The 14164-nt window shown below is 41.3% G+C and overlaps 1 protein-coding gene across 3 annotated transcripts in view; it reads left to right on the forward strand.

The window, feature by feature from the left end:
- Positions 1-10113, forward strand: part of nr6a1a (nuclear receptor subfamily 6, group A, member 1a) — an 87928-nt gene extending 77815 nt beyond the window's left edge. For all 3 annotated transcript variants that reach the window (XM_037098718.1, XM_037098719.1, XM_037098720.1), the window contains 4 exons: positions 1400-1654; positions 3482-3603; positions 3703-3855; positions 4176-10113. In XM_037098718.1, coding sequence (XP_036954613.1) covers positions 1400-1654; positions 3482-3603; positions 3703-3855; positions 4176-4306 — 661 coding nt within the window. In that variant the 3' untranslated portion in view covers positions 4307-10113. The remainder of the gene's footprint in view (positions 1-1399; positions 1655-3481; positions 3604-3702; positions 3856-4175) is intronic.
- The last annotated feature ends 4051 nt before the right edge of the window (positions 10114-14164 follow it).

Raw genomic sequence — 14164 nt, forward strand, 5'->3', positions numbered from 1 at the left:
CATATGCCACAGCAATGGGTGGGGATGTAAGATAAAATGAGAAGGTTGTTTTAACCAGTGAAAATAGTTTAAAACCGGAAAGGGGAAGCGTGGCAAATACCAAAACAGAAACAACAATGGCGACTCGCAAGGGTGCACTGTTTGTTTGCTAACAAGAGGAGCAGTCTCCTTCGTTGCTCATCCAGCGCCGCCATTGTTGCATTAGGTTGAGTAGCTGGACATGACAGCCGAACACAGCTAACATAACATAAAATCAGAGTAGGAAAAAGTTAGATTTTTTACTGTGAAAACCACAAGTATGTTTAATGAACCAACTGGATTAGTTATAATGCAAATATAAATTGTTGTTTGTAAATTTCAAAAACTTGCGCACACATTTAGCAAAGTTATATGTAACTATTTACATTTAAATGCCGGCAATGCCTCAGGCTCAGGGCTCCTCAGCTTATTCCTGCCTGTTCCACATTCAGCAGTCTCCTCCTTGTCTTGACTCGCAACACAAAAAACGACTCCACTACACACTAAACACACTACACTAAACACCATATAACATACTAACTATACGCTCCAAACACGCTATATGTCACAAATCTCTCAACTCTCCAAACTCGCCATCTCTGTCTCTGTCTGTATCACCGCCCGCGTCCCTCACACAACTTCTCCTGTTTCTCAGCAACCAAACCTGCTGCTTGCGGACACTTTCGTGACAAAAGCCAGTTTTTACCATTTCTTCCTGCATCAGACACAAAGCAAACGTGACGGCAATGTTTGCGAAAAAGCGTGGAGGACATTATTTACCCCAAGTCCGGTTTTGGACCTGCCAGTGCGTCCGGTTCGTTGACTCGGGAGGTGGGCCGTGGGGTTGGGCTAGCAGCTAGCTACACACAAACATCCACAGATTCCAATTCCACGTTGTTGTCCTTGTGTATCTGGATCTCCTCAGACCGTAAACGACCGGTCCGGACTCGTTTAGTCTCATTAAACCACAACAGTCAGTTTAGATGCACAGAACAGGACTGACCCACCAGCAAAATCCAGGTCCAGCTTGTGCCGCTGCAGGTGTAAATCAGCTTGTTTCTTAAGGTATGTCGTGGGCTTGAGCTCTGCAGTGATTGGCTCTGGTGCACATGTGGCTATGGTGGCTATGGTTGACAATGCTAGCAGAAATCATAAAGCATCTATGAAATAATTTATTAACGGTATCATTGTAGTCCAAACAAATGCAACGTTCTTGATTAAAAAAATACTTAATATGTTGCACAGAGGATCTTTGACTTTAGTCTGTCCACTATCTGTCTATCTATCGATCGATCTATCGATTGATTGTTGGAAGTTGGAAGTGGTAGGAAGGTGAATGTCGATTTCACTGCCTAATCCTTTGTCCCATTGTGTGTCCCAGGTACAAAGTGACACAGGTGGAGCTGTTTGCCCTGCTGTGTCGCCTGGCAGACGAACTGCTCTTCCGTCAGATCTCCTGGATCAAGAAGCTGCCATTCTTCTGTGAGCTGTCCATAGAGGACTACACCTGCCTGCTCAGTTCCACCTGGCAGGAGCTCATCCTTCTCTCCTGCCTCACCATCTACAGCGCCCAGATATTTGGAGACCTGGCAAACATCACCGCCAAGTACACCCCATCGGACGATGAGCTGCAGGGGTAAGTGGAAAAAGAGGTCAAGACAGTTTGCTTAGAGTTACTGTTTAATTGCCCAACATCAAACAAGGGACAAAGTTAGCGGCTAGCTGCTGAATAGCATTTTGCCTAAAGGATAACTTCGGTTGATTTCAACATGCAGCTTTATCGCTCAAGCTACCCTTGACTTGCCAGTAGCGAAGACACGAACACTTTTGGTGCAACCCTTTCAGGGCTCCTTGAACGGAGAGTTAGCATTGACAGCTAACAGCATGGGGTCAGAACTTAACACTGTGTTTTAAGCATCTTAACATGCTCCAAATCTCACCCCAAAAGTTATGCAACACCAGCAGACACCTTACAACACAGCACTGCAGCATGTATGACTCAAAATGAATAGAAAAGTGGTTAAAACAGTGTGTTTGTGCAAGGAGCTACATACCGGTTTGTTTACTGCCCTGTCTTCCGGTAGTCCAAACTAGTCGATCCGTCGAGCGTGAGCTTACTCCCTCACTGGCAGAGATGGAAACTTGAATTTTGTAGACAGAAACGTATTCCAGTATCTTTGTTATTCTGTTCATAAAGTACATGTCCACGTTACAGGCTGTCACGAGCCATGAGCCTTACAATAGCCTGTTATGAGTCTATTCGCTTTGCACTGAGAGCTAGCTTGTCTGCGCATGATCCTAGCTCGTGGATACCAAAACAGAACTTATATTTCAATATTGTATGTTTATATTTTATAGAGCTTGTTTTGCTATCCTTAAGTTGGCAAACATGTATTAAATGTTACTGTGTTAAAGCAGGTGTTTGCTTGCTGTCAAACATGAGCTACCAGACACTATCACAGCACTGAGGTAGCTAGCCACATAGTTGGGTCCCGGTCTGTATTTAAATATCTGAAGAATGAGTGAAGAAGTTACCCTCACTCATATGGTTTGGTCATTTCTCACCGACAGTGACTCACATTACCTCTTACCTGACACTATCGCACCATTAACGTAAAAAAGACATTACACATTGCCTCCAGCAGCCTCCCCAATTCAGTATTTCACTAAGAATTCAGTGATATCAGGAATGAAATGTTCCCCATCGCAACAACAGTCCTCTACTAAGGCAAGACATTCAACTCATCAGTTCACTATCTCCAAAAGATTTTGATATTTTCCCCTATGACAGAGGGGAAAGGGTTGTTGTTGGATGAGGGCCAGTGCAGTGGTCCGTGCATGGGAGGACTCCTCAGGACAGAGCTGTGGCTAGCACCGTCTGGCAAGTGAAATACATGCATGTCCCTTTCTAGGGAGAAAATGATGTGTGGGGGTTTGGCTCTGTGTGAATCAGAGCAGAGTTATCTGACCTCATGGCACCCATTCTCCTAATATACAGTGCCGTTCTCTTGCTCTTGTCAATTTGCCTGTAGTTTAGGAGTGCATATCTGATTTACTGTGGCAGTGCTTTAGTGTGTGAGAGATAGGGAGTGTGAGAGCCAGAGAGACAGGGAATTAAGGTCTGATGAGTGGAATTAAACTTTGTGACTCTTTCTTCTAAAAGCTGTGGGATCAGCAAGACGTTTGTTAAAGACTATGAGATCTGACGTATTCTCTCCCTACTTTGTGTCTTGTCCACTGAAGCATAGAAGCTTAAGATAATGGGGATTTAGGGATTTTATATATTTTTTGAAGTGCTTTTTAGTTTCATCACATTGGATTTAATGGCAACATGTGGGCAGTAAACTTACTAAAACTCAAACTATTTACCTCTAGAGACATCCTTTATTATATCATTATGCATTATGTTATATACCAGAATTTTTTTCCAGTGTATTTGAAAAGTCTGTGTCTGATTCCTCAGCTTCAGTGAGGATGGCATGGAGGTGATGGAGAGGTTGATATATCTGTTTCGCAAGTTTCACCAGTTGAAGATCAGTAACGAGGAGTATGCCTGTATGAAAGCTATCAACTTCCTTAACCAAGGTAACAACACATCCTCTTCTATTATTACTAAGTCCAGCATGATCTCGGCTCTTCCTGTATTCACCGCATGACTCTGTCTTTTTATTTGTATTGCTGCAGATATCAGAGGCCTGTCCAACACCTCCCAGCTTGAGCAGTTGAACAAGCGCTACTGGTATGTGTGTCAGGACTACACTGAATACAAGTACCCGCACCAGCCCAAACGCTTCCCTGAGATCATGATGTGTCTCCCTGAGATCCGCTGCATTGCAGGTAAGGCCTCTAAGTACTGAGCAGTGCATTGGGCACTACATTTTTGGTGAAATCCTACATTTCTCTGTTGTATGGTGGACAACAGTTTTTTTTGTGTGTGCTGAGTTACTGTAGAACTAAACAGACACTTCCTGCACTGGTTTCACAGTGAACCCTTCCAGCAGCTCAGTGAGAACGGTATTTCTGAAAACAGCAGAGTTGTGTACATGACATGACTCACGACATGAACACTAATGGAAATAGTATAATGGAAAACTTCCAATAAAGAGATACTAAGCCAAGCTAATTTTGAGGCTAAAGTGCTGCATTTTTTTTTTCAGGGAAGCTTGTGAATGTCCCTCTGGAGCAGCTCCCTCTCTTGTTCAAAGCAGTCTTGCACTCCTGCAAATCCAGCCTAACCAGCTACAGGACCGGCCAGTCGCCCTGTGTGACCACCTCCTCCGGAAACTAGACCCCCGCCCCCAACCCCCCGAGTCAAGGGACTGGTCTCCCCTCTTGTGAATGTGACAAGCAGCTAGTTTGTTTTTGTAACTTTTTTCTTTATATATTTATTACACGACAGAGCTGAATGTATGCTGATTTACACTGTGCACATGCTTCTGTACAAAACAAATGCTCATAGATGCATTGGTCTTTGGAGTTTACAAGTGTGTATCCAGTTTGCTCAATGTGTCAGTGTTGCTATTGTTAGAGCTAGACTTTAAAAGAGTTTATTTTATTCAGATGGGGGCGGATAGACACTTGACGAGTGTTTTGAGACTACCTCAGGAAGATGTTGTTGCTATTTTCAGGTACCTTTTCTTGCTGTTAAATGAAGAGTTGCCCAGTCTAAAACCAAATCCCTGTGGCTGCTTTTGGCACCTCAATCAGAGACTGAATGTTCTCAGGAGCTGCATGAATCAAAGATTGAAAAACAGTGTTTTAATGCACTGAAAATGCAAAATGAATTAGCAACACTGAGCTACTTTATCTGCATGGTCTCTCAGACATTCTGCTTATGGGAGGCGGTCTTGTCAATTTAACATTCCATGAGTTAAGGTGACTGTTGGATCTGTGGGATCTTCATTGAAAAAGGAGCATACGGGTATTTTTTACAATCATAGACTGGGGATGTAAGGCTTTATTGCAGGGAAAGGGGAGGGTAGCTATGTTTGCTGATTTTAGTGTTAATGTTTTTCTTTTTGACCAAAGTGTTATGCAATGCTTTTCTCAAACACCCATTGATGGGTAAGAAGCTGATAGCTCCACAAAAAAGATTTCTTATCAATGAAGGATCAGGATAAGAAATGAATCAATCTGTGTCAGAGGGAGAACCCTCTGCTGGACAGACGAGTATGTTGCCGGATTTCATTCAAAAAGCTGCTAAACGTGCACATTCTGGTGCACACATGTATGCACAGAGCAGATGTGACCCCCCAGTCTTTGTTTTTCCCTCTGCTTCTCTTCTGATGGTTAGTTTCTTGGGCACTGCTGCCTTTAGTGCCAGGAACTAGATGCATTGTAGCCTTTCAACACACTGTCACCTAAATCCAAGGTCCATGGTACTGGCTGTTTGGTTAAAGGTGGTGGTCTGTGGGAACTCTTACATTCTTCCATTTATACAGAACAAACTCAATCAGAAATGCAACACTTTTGAAGTTTTGAACAGCAATACATTATATCTTCAAAGAAATAAAAGCTTTGTAATAACCATCCTCACAGTGGGTAAATGTATAGATAATTAAGCTTCAATTAATAGTTATTGGACTGTGAACATTGGAATACCATACAAACCAGTTATTAAGCACACGTACATCTTTGTAAACATCAGTTGCAACTTTATAATAGCCATCTAAATAATGTTTACAGAAGAACTACACATTATTTCTGAACCGTTTACAAAGTATTATAAACATTAGTTGCAAATGTACGATAAACAGTTGGTTTGAACATGGTTTATAAAGCATTTCAGTGTTTGTTAACAGTGATATAACTATTAACAAAGGTTTAATTAAATGATACTTTGATGATAGTTTCAATTAATGATGGTTATTATAAAGTGTTACCAAAGTGATATGCCAGAATCAAAATGGAATTGACGATGACTGAATCCAGGTCTGAGCATGAGCCAAATGAAGGAGAGTTGACAAAAAGTGCTTATAAGTGCAGTATGTAAGCTAGTTGAATGTTGAATCTCTTTCTCATATTGTCAAATACTGATGCTTTCAGTCAGTGGCCAGCCTGACCAACCAAACCAAAGCATCAGTATCAGGAAAGGGATTCATCAATCAACTGTGTTTCTAAAGAATCATTTTTTCCACCTTTAACACTCCGTGTTTGTGGCCTCCAGTTCATTTGGAGGTGGTGTAGAGTGCTAGCTTCGGTTTGCTCATCCACATTTAAACCAGTTGGTCCATTCAGCGGTTGTGTTGTGACCAGTTTATATCAGTTTTACAGGAACTGTTTTCAGGTCTTGTCAGGTCCAATCACAATTTTGCACAGACCAAAGACCATTAGCAGTTCATGTTGGACCTGATCCAGATCAGTTGTGGTCCTCAGTGTTCAGTGCTGGTTCAAGTTGGCCCAAAGACCAACAAAGGAACTTTGTTTATCAACTGGCTCACACACAGTCAGCAGATTATCACTTTAACCTTGCTAGCGTTGGATTCAGTGTGATTGATCTGCCTCATGTGTCAATGGATCAAGGCCAGGTTTAGAGAATTAAGGTGACATACCTCCAGCTTGCATACCCTATTTGACAGATATGCACATTGTTTAAAAAAAGCCATAGAAAATGGTCTTTATTTTTGAAGTATGAGATGATCATGTCAGACCACTTGAAGTGTCTCCTTGGATTCCTCAAGTTTTCAGCCATTTCACGATGTACGAACAATTTGAAATGCAGACAAAATGCAGTCCTTGCAACGACTCTCTTTTTTGCACACAACGGTGAGGTTCTGAGACCTTGACCCTTGAACGCGGCCACTGCCCCACCCAGTGTGTTCCTCTCTCTCAGGTCCCTGCCGACCTGGATCTAAACAGGGTAAAGTGAGTGTTATGTATTGCATTCAGGAGTTCCTCAGTGACCACACTGATGTACTTGTAATATTAGTAGATGTAGATTCCAGGACATTGTAGGTCCTCTGTAGAAACGTGTTTTTCTTTTCCACTTTATTTCCGCCAAGGTCCCCAGCCCAACCTCCCACCCCCACCCTTATTCAGCAAAAGTGGATGTGGTTTGATGGTGAGACATGCAGGGTGGATTTTTCTCTTGGCATTAGTGATGGGCAGAGTGAGAGGCATCATCAAAATGTCACAGCTTCTCTCTCCTGTTACCATCCGCCTCTCTGTGTGCAGCCTTAACAACACCAACCGTCCAATGCAGTGTCCCTCTTTCAAATTCCAGTTAGTCTCTTTTTCTCTTTTGATTTTTTTTAAAATACATTTTCATGTACCTTTTGTAGTTATTGTGAATGTTTTGGGTTATTGTTGTTTTTCACATATTCATTGTTCTTTTGTTTCTTTTTTGGGGGGATGGGGGAGGGGGAGTAAAGACAACCACTGTCATTTTATAAACATTGAATGAATTCTTGACCTTTTTCGGGTGTTATTAATAACTCATTCCCCTTGTCCACAGTGGTTCATGAAAACAAAGTATTACTCAGGAGATGTCAGCCACGTTTTATATGGACAGTATTGATATCTTGGAGCCTTTTACATATTATTTTGAATCATTTTACAGTTCAAATGTGATGTTTTTGAGCCATCTGTGGTTCCAAACTTGAATGAATATGAATATACTAATTTCTACCACCAGGACTCTCAGAGCAGTTAAGATAGGTGTGTGCATAATATCGTCTCTCTCCATATCCTAAAATGTGCATCAATACTCACAGAGGCTTCGGAGGTCAAAAGGGCAATTTCATCTAAATGATAAAAGACATACGATATTTTTTTTCTCACTTACCTCTACTGATACCTAACCATTCAGATAGCTCTGAGTTTGTTTTTCATTTTTTTCAGGTTTTAAGATATCTGTCCCCCCTCAACCCAAGGGAGGTGAATAGAATTCACCATCATAATCTCAGCAGATAAAATCATCATAATTGTCTGCATAGCTGAGTAAGGCAAGTGAGAAAACATGGGGTGTGTTTTGTTTTTTTCAATTTTGGCGAAGTGACCTTTTAAACCACATAATCTCAGGGATACGTACTTTTTTTAAACAAAAGTCTGAGTGCTGTGATTCATCTATGAATGAAAACTCCTCCTAAAATCCTTTACCACTGCTGAGAAACAGCTACAATTAAGTGTCATTGTAGTTTTTTCCCCCAGAAAAATATATCTACATTCTATGCGCTGTCAAGGGTTAGTGTCAGAATGTAAAGCGCAAGGGCTGCCATTTTGCACTGAAGTCTGTCTGGAAAATGCTTCTAATCTTAGCAGTAGAAGAAGAGAGAGGTTCAGGATGGCCTACCACAAACCCACTTCAGCTCAAAGTAACTCCAGGAATGCACTGAACATCACAGACTGCTGAGATCTGACAGTGGTAGAGGATCTGAAGGGGGATTTTTCCTTTAATGTAGCAGCAAATGATATCAATACCCACCTCAGCTCATCAACAATAACTAAAAGCTCACCTCAGCTACCTTGCTGCTACTGCTCTGACATTTGAACTGTTGTATTTTTGATACACATGCTAAGAAGTGTTCTTTATATTTTCTGTATTTGTATTTTTTTTTTTTGCAGACAAGGGATATGTCATTTGCAATTTCTGTACTGAAACTACCTCTTTATATGTCATCATGTTGCTTTAAAATGGGTGATTTTTGTCTTATTTATTGGTTTCATTGCACCAATGTTCTGTTGTTTTGTTTCTCTTTATTTCCCTCAATGACCTCTCAGATTTATAACAAGGGCTGATACCTGTTTTCTTTCTCTTCTTTTTTTAATGTGTAAACTTGTTGCCTCATGATCCTCTCTACCTCACACTTGCCTGCTGTCAGCAGCTTTCACCATTTCTGACCTCCAACTCAAAAGCATGCTACACGCCAGACACTCTTAATTTCTCATGTCAGAGATCCTCTTCTTTTGGCTGTATTTCGTGTTAAAGTAGTGTCATCTGTCATTATTACTTCTGCCCTGTTATCGTGACTACCAAAGATGAAAGAATGACAATGTCAGCATAGTGATGAAGCATTCACATAATGCATTCTTGCTGCAGTTAACCAGTGCTTTATTTTTCTTTGTTGACCTTTTCCGAGTACATCTTGTTATCTTGTGAATGGCTGTTTGCTGTGTACACTATACTCGCCTCATCATGATATGCCAGTGTGCTTGCTCTGTTGTTCTCCATGATTGTAGTTCACTGGTAATACTTCAAGGTAACATGGAGTGGTACCAGTGGGACTGCTATCATATCTGACTCTGTCAATGGAGCTTGTGATCGATTATCGATCAAAGAATGTCAAACTGACAGCTCCTACTTACAGTTTACATGCCCCAGCTCACTCAACCACAGACAGATGACTGAAGAGTAATCACTGGGGTTGGACCCATATGGCTTTTGAACAGAAAACACCTGCATCATGGCTCCTACAATAGGGAAACTTTTAGAGGTAGTCATCATTTGCATACTTTTCCTCATTTTACCCAGTGTGACGTTATTGCCAAGATTTGGAGATGCATAGTTTAACCAACTTATTTGGAAGTGAAAACCAGAACTAACAGTGGGTTTTACCCCAAATGGTCATTTTAAACATCCATTAAATGTTTAAATTGTGCAAACATCCATTTGATCCAGCTCACAATGGAGTCATTCAGTAGTTTCCTATGAAAGGTCAATGCAGGCAAACCAACACGTGTCCAACCTTAGTACTGTAACACTGTAATAGGTGAGATCTGGAGCACAGGGTTATAGTACACTTTTAATAAGTTGCAGCAACTTGTGTTAAGAGTTAAACGCTCCAGATCTCATCTTTCTTTTCGAGAATCCCTTACCACTGTTAGAACCCTGTTGTACAGGAGCACAAGATGAGAAGAGTTCGGTGCAAGTAGAAGAAAGAGTAGAAGAATTTTAACATATCTCAGGGAAGAAATAGATTTACACACTCATCATCTTTGACAGACAATTGAAACGCCTTTGTTTTTATCTTCCAAAATCTCTTGTCTGCTCTTGTTACTTTAACTACCTGTGAAGAATGTGATCCGTTACGTGTTGAAAGCATGTTTAGAATGTGTTAGGACTTGAAACCAAATAAATGTGAACGTTATGCAAGTACATTGGCTGTCCTCCATTTTTTCAGTCCATCTCTGACTCTTCTATGTAGAGGTAAAGTGATGATAGAAACTGATGTGATGATGGCCTATTCACTGATACTGGGCTTACCAAGGAATTACTCTGCAGAGGGTACAGAGCTTAATGCTGTGTGGGATGTGTTTGTCCCTGACCTGTTGCTCAGCACACTCCAGTGTGTTTTTCACAGTGAGTCATCATTAAAATAAAGAGAAAAGTGCGTTTCAGCCTGTTGAACTGTTTAAATATGCCAAATCTCATTTATGGCAAGTAATGGCAACATAAGGACATTTTTAATTATAATTTTGATCTTGATTGAAATCTTGAGAAACTATTACTTGTACATACAGTACAATTGCTTGGCTGGTGTTGTTGATAATGATTTTACATTATTCAAACACATGTCTTATTCCACCATGTCAAATACAGTAGCTTGGTCAATGGCCTTATGGTGCTTCACCTACTGTTCTAGAATCAGTTTTGCATGCAGATGGCTCCAAGGTCAAATTAGCATTAAATTGCAACGTACAGTTAAACTTTAAAGACTAGAGCTCACTGGCAAATACGCATTATGACATATTTTACTTCTGGATTGTTTCATAATATTCATAACAGAGTGGTGGTTTTATAAGGTTTAGACTCCAAACTTAAAGTGAAACTCTCGCCAAAAAGCAACCTAGGCTGTATTTGTTAATGTTTATCAGTCAAACCTTCGTGTAAAAGCATAATTACGACGAAAGAGGCACTTTTAAGATTTACCGTAGTTTCGTTTTCGGTAAACAGTAGTACGGTAAACAGTAGTGGGCATATTGTATCCATCCCCCTCTCGTTATACTCTATAACAGAAAAAAAAGACACAAGGAATAAGCAAATGGAGAGAAGATATTCTTCTTGGCAGCAAAAGTCAGTATATTGAATAACCTCCCGTGTTTGGTGTTAGTGATATGAGCATCTGGAAGACCCAGTATGAGGCACATCGGGTCCATCAGTATTGAAACACTAAAAATAGCGGACAGTTCATTTACAATATCAGACCAATACAAACGTAGCTTCACACATGACCAAAGACAGTGAATATAGTCACCAGTTTTACATTTCCAGCAGAGTGGAGAGGCATTGGCATCCATTTTGTTTTTGAGAACAGGTGTTATATGCCTACCGCGCACAATCTTAAACTGGATGGATTTGATTCGGCTGCAAGTAGATATATCCATAGCACACTATCCATAGAGTCCACACTTCCTGCCAGTCAGTCTCATCTATAGAGATGCCCATGTCTCTTTCCCAGGCTTGCTTTGTGGGTAGAGAGGTAATTGGTGAATAAGAACTTAAAGTTTTATAGGAAACAGATACCTGTAAAGACAAGGCCTTTTCTACAGGTGAAGTGGCACAGTTAAATAGTGAGGTAGTGTCAGTATTTGTAAGTACCTGAATAATTCACATTTCTGTAAACCATATTGCTACTGTAGCTGCTGAAAGGATAATAAGATCTGTCCATTGAATAGATCTCCTAGTTGTGCGAGCCCTCGGTTGCACCATACTTCAAAGCCCTGGTCCTGACAGCCTGGCACAAAGTCAGGGCTGTTTAGGATAGGAGTGAGAGGAGAAGTTAGATTAGTACGGCCCTCTATAGTACGAACGGACCACCAGGCTTTGACTGAGCTTAAGAGTGATGGGGTTAGTGTCTTTGACAGATTCAAGGTTAGTCACAAACAATAAATTCAAAATGGGACACTTTGATTGAGAGGATTCAAAATCAATCCAATCAAATCGAAGTTGAGTCACTTTTGAGACAGTCTGCTATAACCCATAGGTGTGCCGCCAGTTGGTACATGTAACCCACCATCAGAACCAGATATTTGGAGCTTAGCCATCTTAAGTCTGGGCTTCCTTTTGCTCCAGATGAAGGAGCTCAGCCTGCCTTCTAGTACCTTGATAACTTTTTTTGATAATAGAATATGGATCATTTACAGTGGGTACAACAGCCCAGGCAGGATGTTCATTTTAATGAGTGCAATCCTACCCAGCCAAGAAAGAGGAAGAAGGGCCCAGCGATCCAGATCTGCCTTAATGGCATCCAGGAGGGGAGGGAAGTTGGACTTATACATTTGACCATATGTAGGTGGTATATGAACCCCCAGATAGGTAAAACCCGAGGGAGACCAGCGAAAGGAGAAGGACTCTGCCATATTTGGAACAAACGTTAATGACCCCAGTGGCATAGCCTCACACTTTGCAAAATTAATTTTGTGCCCAGAGAAAATGTCTAATGATGAGATAACCATCAAACGAGGAACAGAGGTATGAGGACGCGAGAGATGTATCACTACATCATCCGCTTATAAAGTAATTTTATATTCCCTCTCCCCAGTGAAAATACCAGAGATTAGAGCATCCTGCCTTATTGCTTGGGCCAGCGGCTCTAAAGCAACGTCAAAAAGCAAAGGACTGAGGGGGTGGCCCTGTCTGTTCCCATGGTGGAGAGGAAAGTTGTCAGACCTAAGCCCATTAGTCAAAACTGCTGCCATCAGAGTGTTATACAGAACCCTAACCCAATTTATAAAATCGTTGCCCAAGTCAAATTTCTCCAGAGTAAGGAACAGAAATGACCACTCGACCCGGGAAAATGCCTTCTCAGCATCAAGAGAAAGCATGAGGGCAGGTTCCTTATAGCTCTGGGACAGCTGAATGATATTAAGGAGCCTTCTCATGTTATCACAGGAGTTCCGACCCTTGATGAAACCGGTTTGGTCCTCCTTTATAATATAAGGTAATACGTTGTTCATTCTTCCGATGTCTTTTAGAAGCAACAAAAGACAAAATCAGGGGATAAAATTGTCATCTTTAAGAAGAGATGAATGAAATTTCCAGCGCCTTGACAATGCCCTGTCCTCAGAGAGAGAGTAAACCAAATGCAAGGGGGCATGTCAGATAAAATAATATTGCCTATGGTGCACGACAGAGCCAAAAAAATGTTTGACTTGGCCCTCCACACATCTGAGTACCCAATATCCTGACATATCGAAGTGAGGACCCTAGCTTGCCTCGAGGGGTGAGAACTGCCAGGGGGAAGTGTATCAAGAGAGGGGTTGAGGTGGCAATTCAAATCTCCTCCCACAAAGGAATCCCCCGAAGCCAGCTCAGTAAACTCTGCAAAAGCCTTAGAAAGAAAACCATGGGAGTAACCAGGGAGACAATATAAATTCATAAATGTTACCTCCTTGCCTGAGAGTATTCCCTTAACAATGACATAGCAGCCATGGCTGTTTTTTACACAATTGAGGGACCTAAATGCAATATTTTTACTAATTAAAATGGCCACACCCCTACTGAACGATGAGTATGACGTTGCACAAACCTGCCCCATCCAATTCCTTTGCAGTCTGACATGGTTTTTATCCTCCAAATGAGTCTCCTGGAGGAGAGCAATGGAAACATCCTCTTTTTTCAAAATGACAGTATAGCTCCCCTCTCAGCAGGATTTTGAAGACCCCTGATATTCCAAGAGCAAATCTTAATGGTATTTAATTTAGACATCAGACAACTCACTGGCTATAGTAGCAGGATAGCCTGACCAGACCCATAATAAACCCCCAACCTCTTCAAAAATAAACTCCAGGGGGGTGGAAAATGCCACACTACTACTCAACTCAAGTCTCATATCACATGTAGGGTTATGTACTGAGCATAACAAATAACTTAAATTGAGGAGATCCTCCCGACAGGAGTAATCGAAATAATATGCCGTGAAGTAACATACACATCTCGAGAGGCCGTGCCATTCTAGCCGAGTGGCGCGGCTTTGAGAACATTGTTTGTTTACACAGAGTTTGCTAAAAAGAGAGTTTTAGAACAACTGACATCAGCAGTAGCTTGTTCCACTCCCAGTCGTCATGGCAGCCAGGAAGTGTCATCTCAAAATACTTTGGGTTAGAATAACTACATTCAGTCAGTTAATTGATGTCACACAAATCACAACATGTAAATTCATAAACTTACTCACTTGTAGCATGACAATTCACTCTTGACTTCTTGTAC

The sequence above is a fragment of the Acanthopagrus latus genome, chromosome 5 (assembly GCF_904848185.1).
Source record: "Acanthopagrus latus isolate v.2019 chromosome 5, fAcaLat1.1, whole genome shotgun sequence".
Classification (NCBI taxonomy): Eukaryota; Metazoa; Chordata; class Actinopteri; order Spariformes; family Sparidae; genus Acanthopagrus; species Acanthopagrus latus.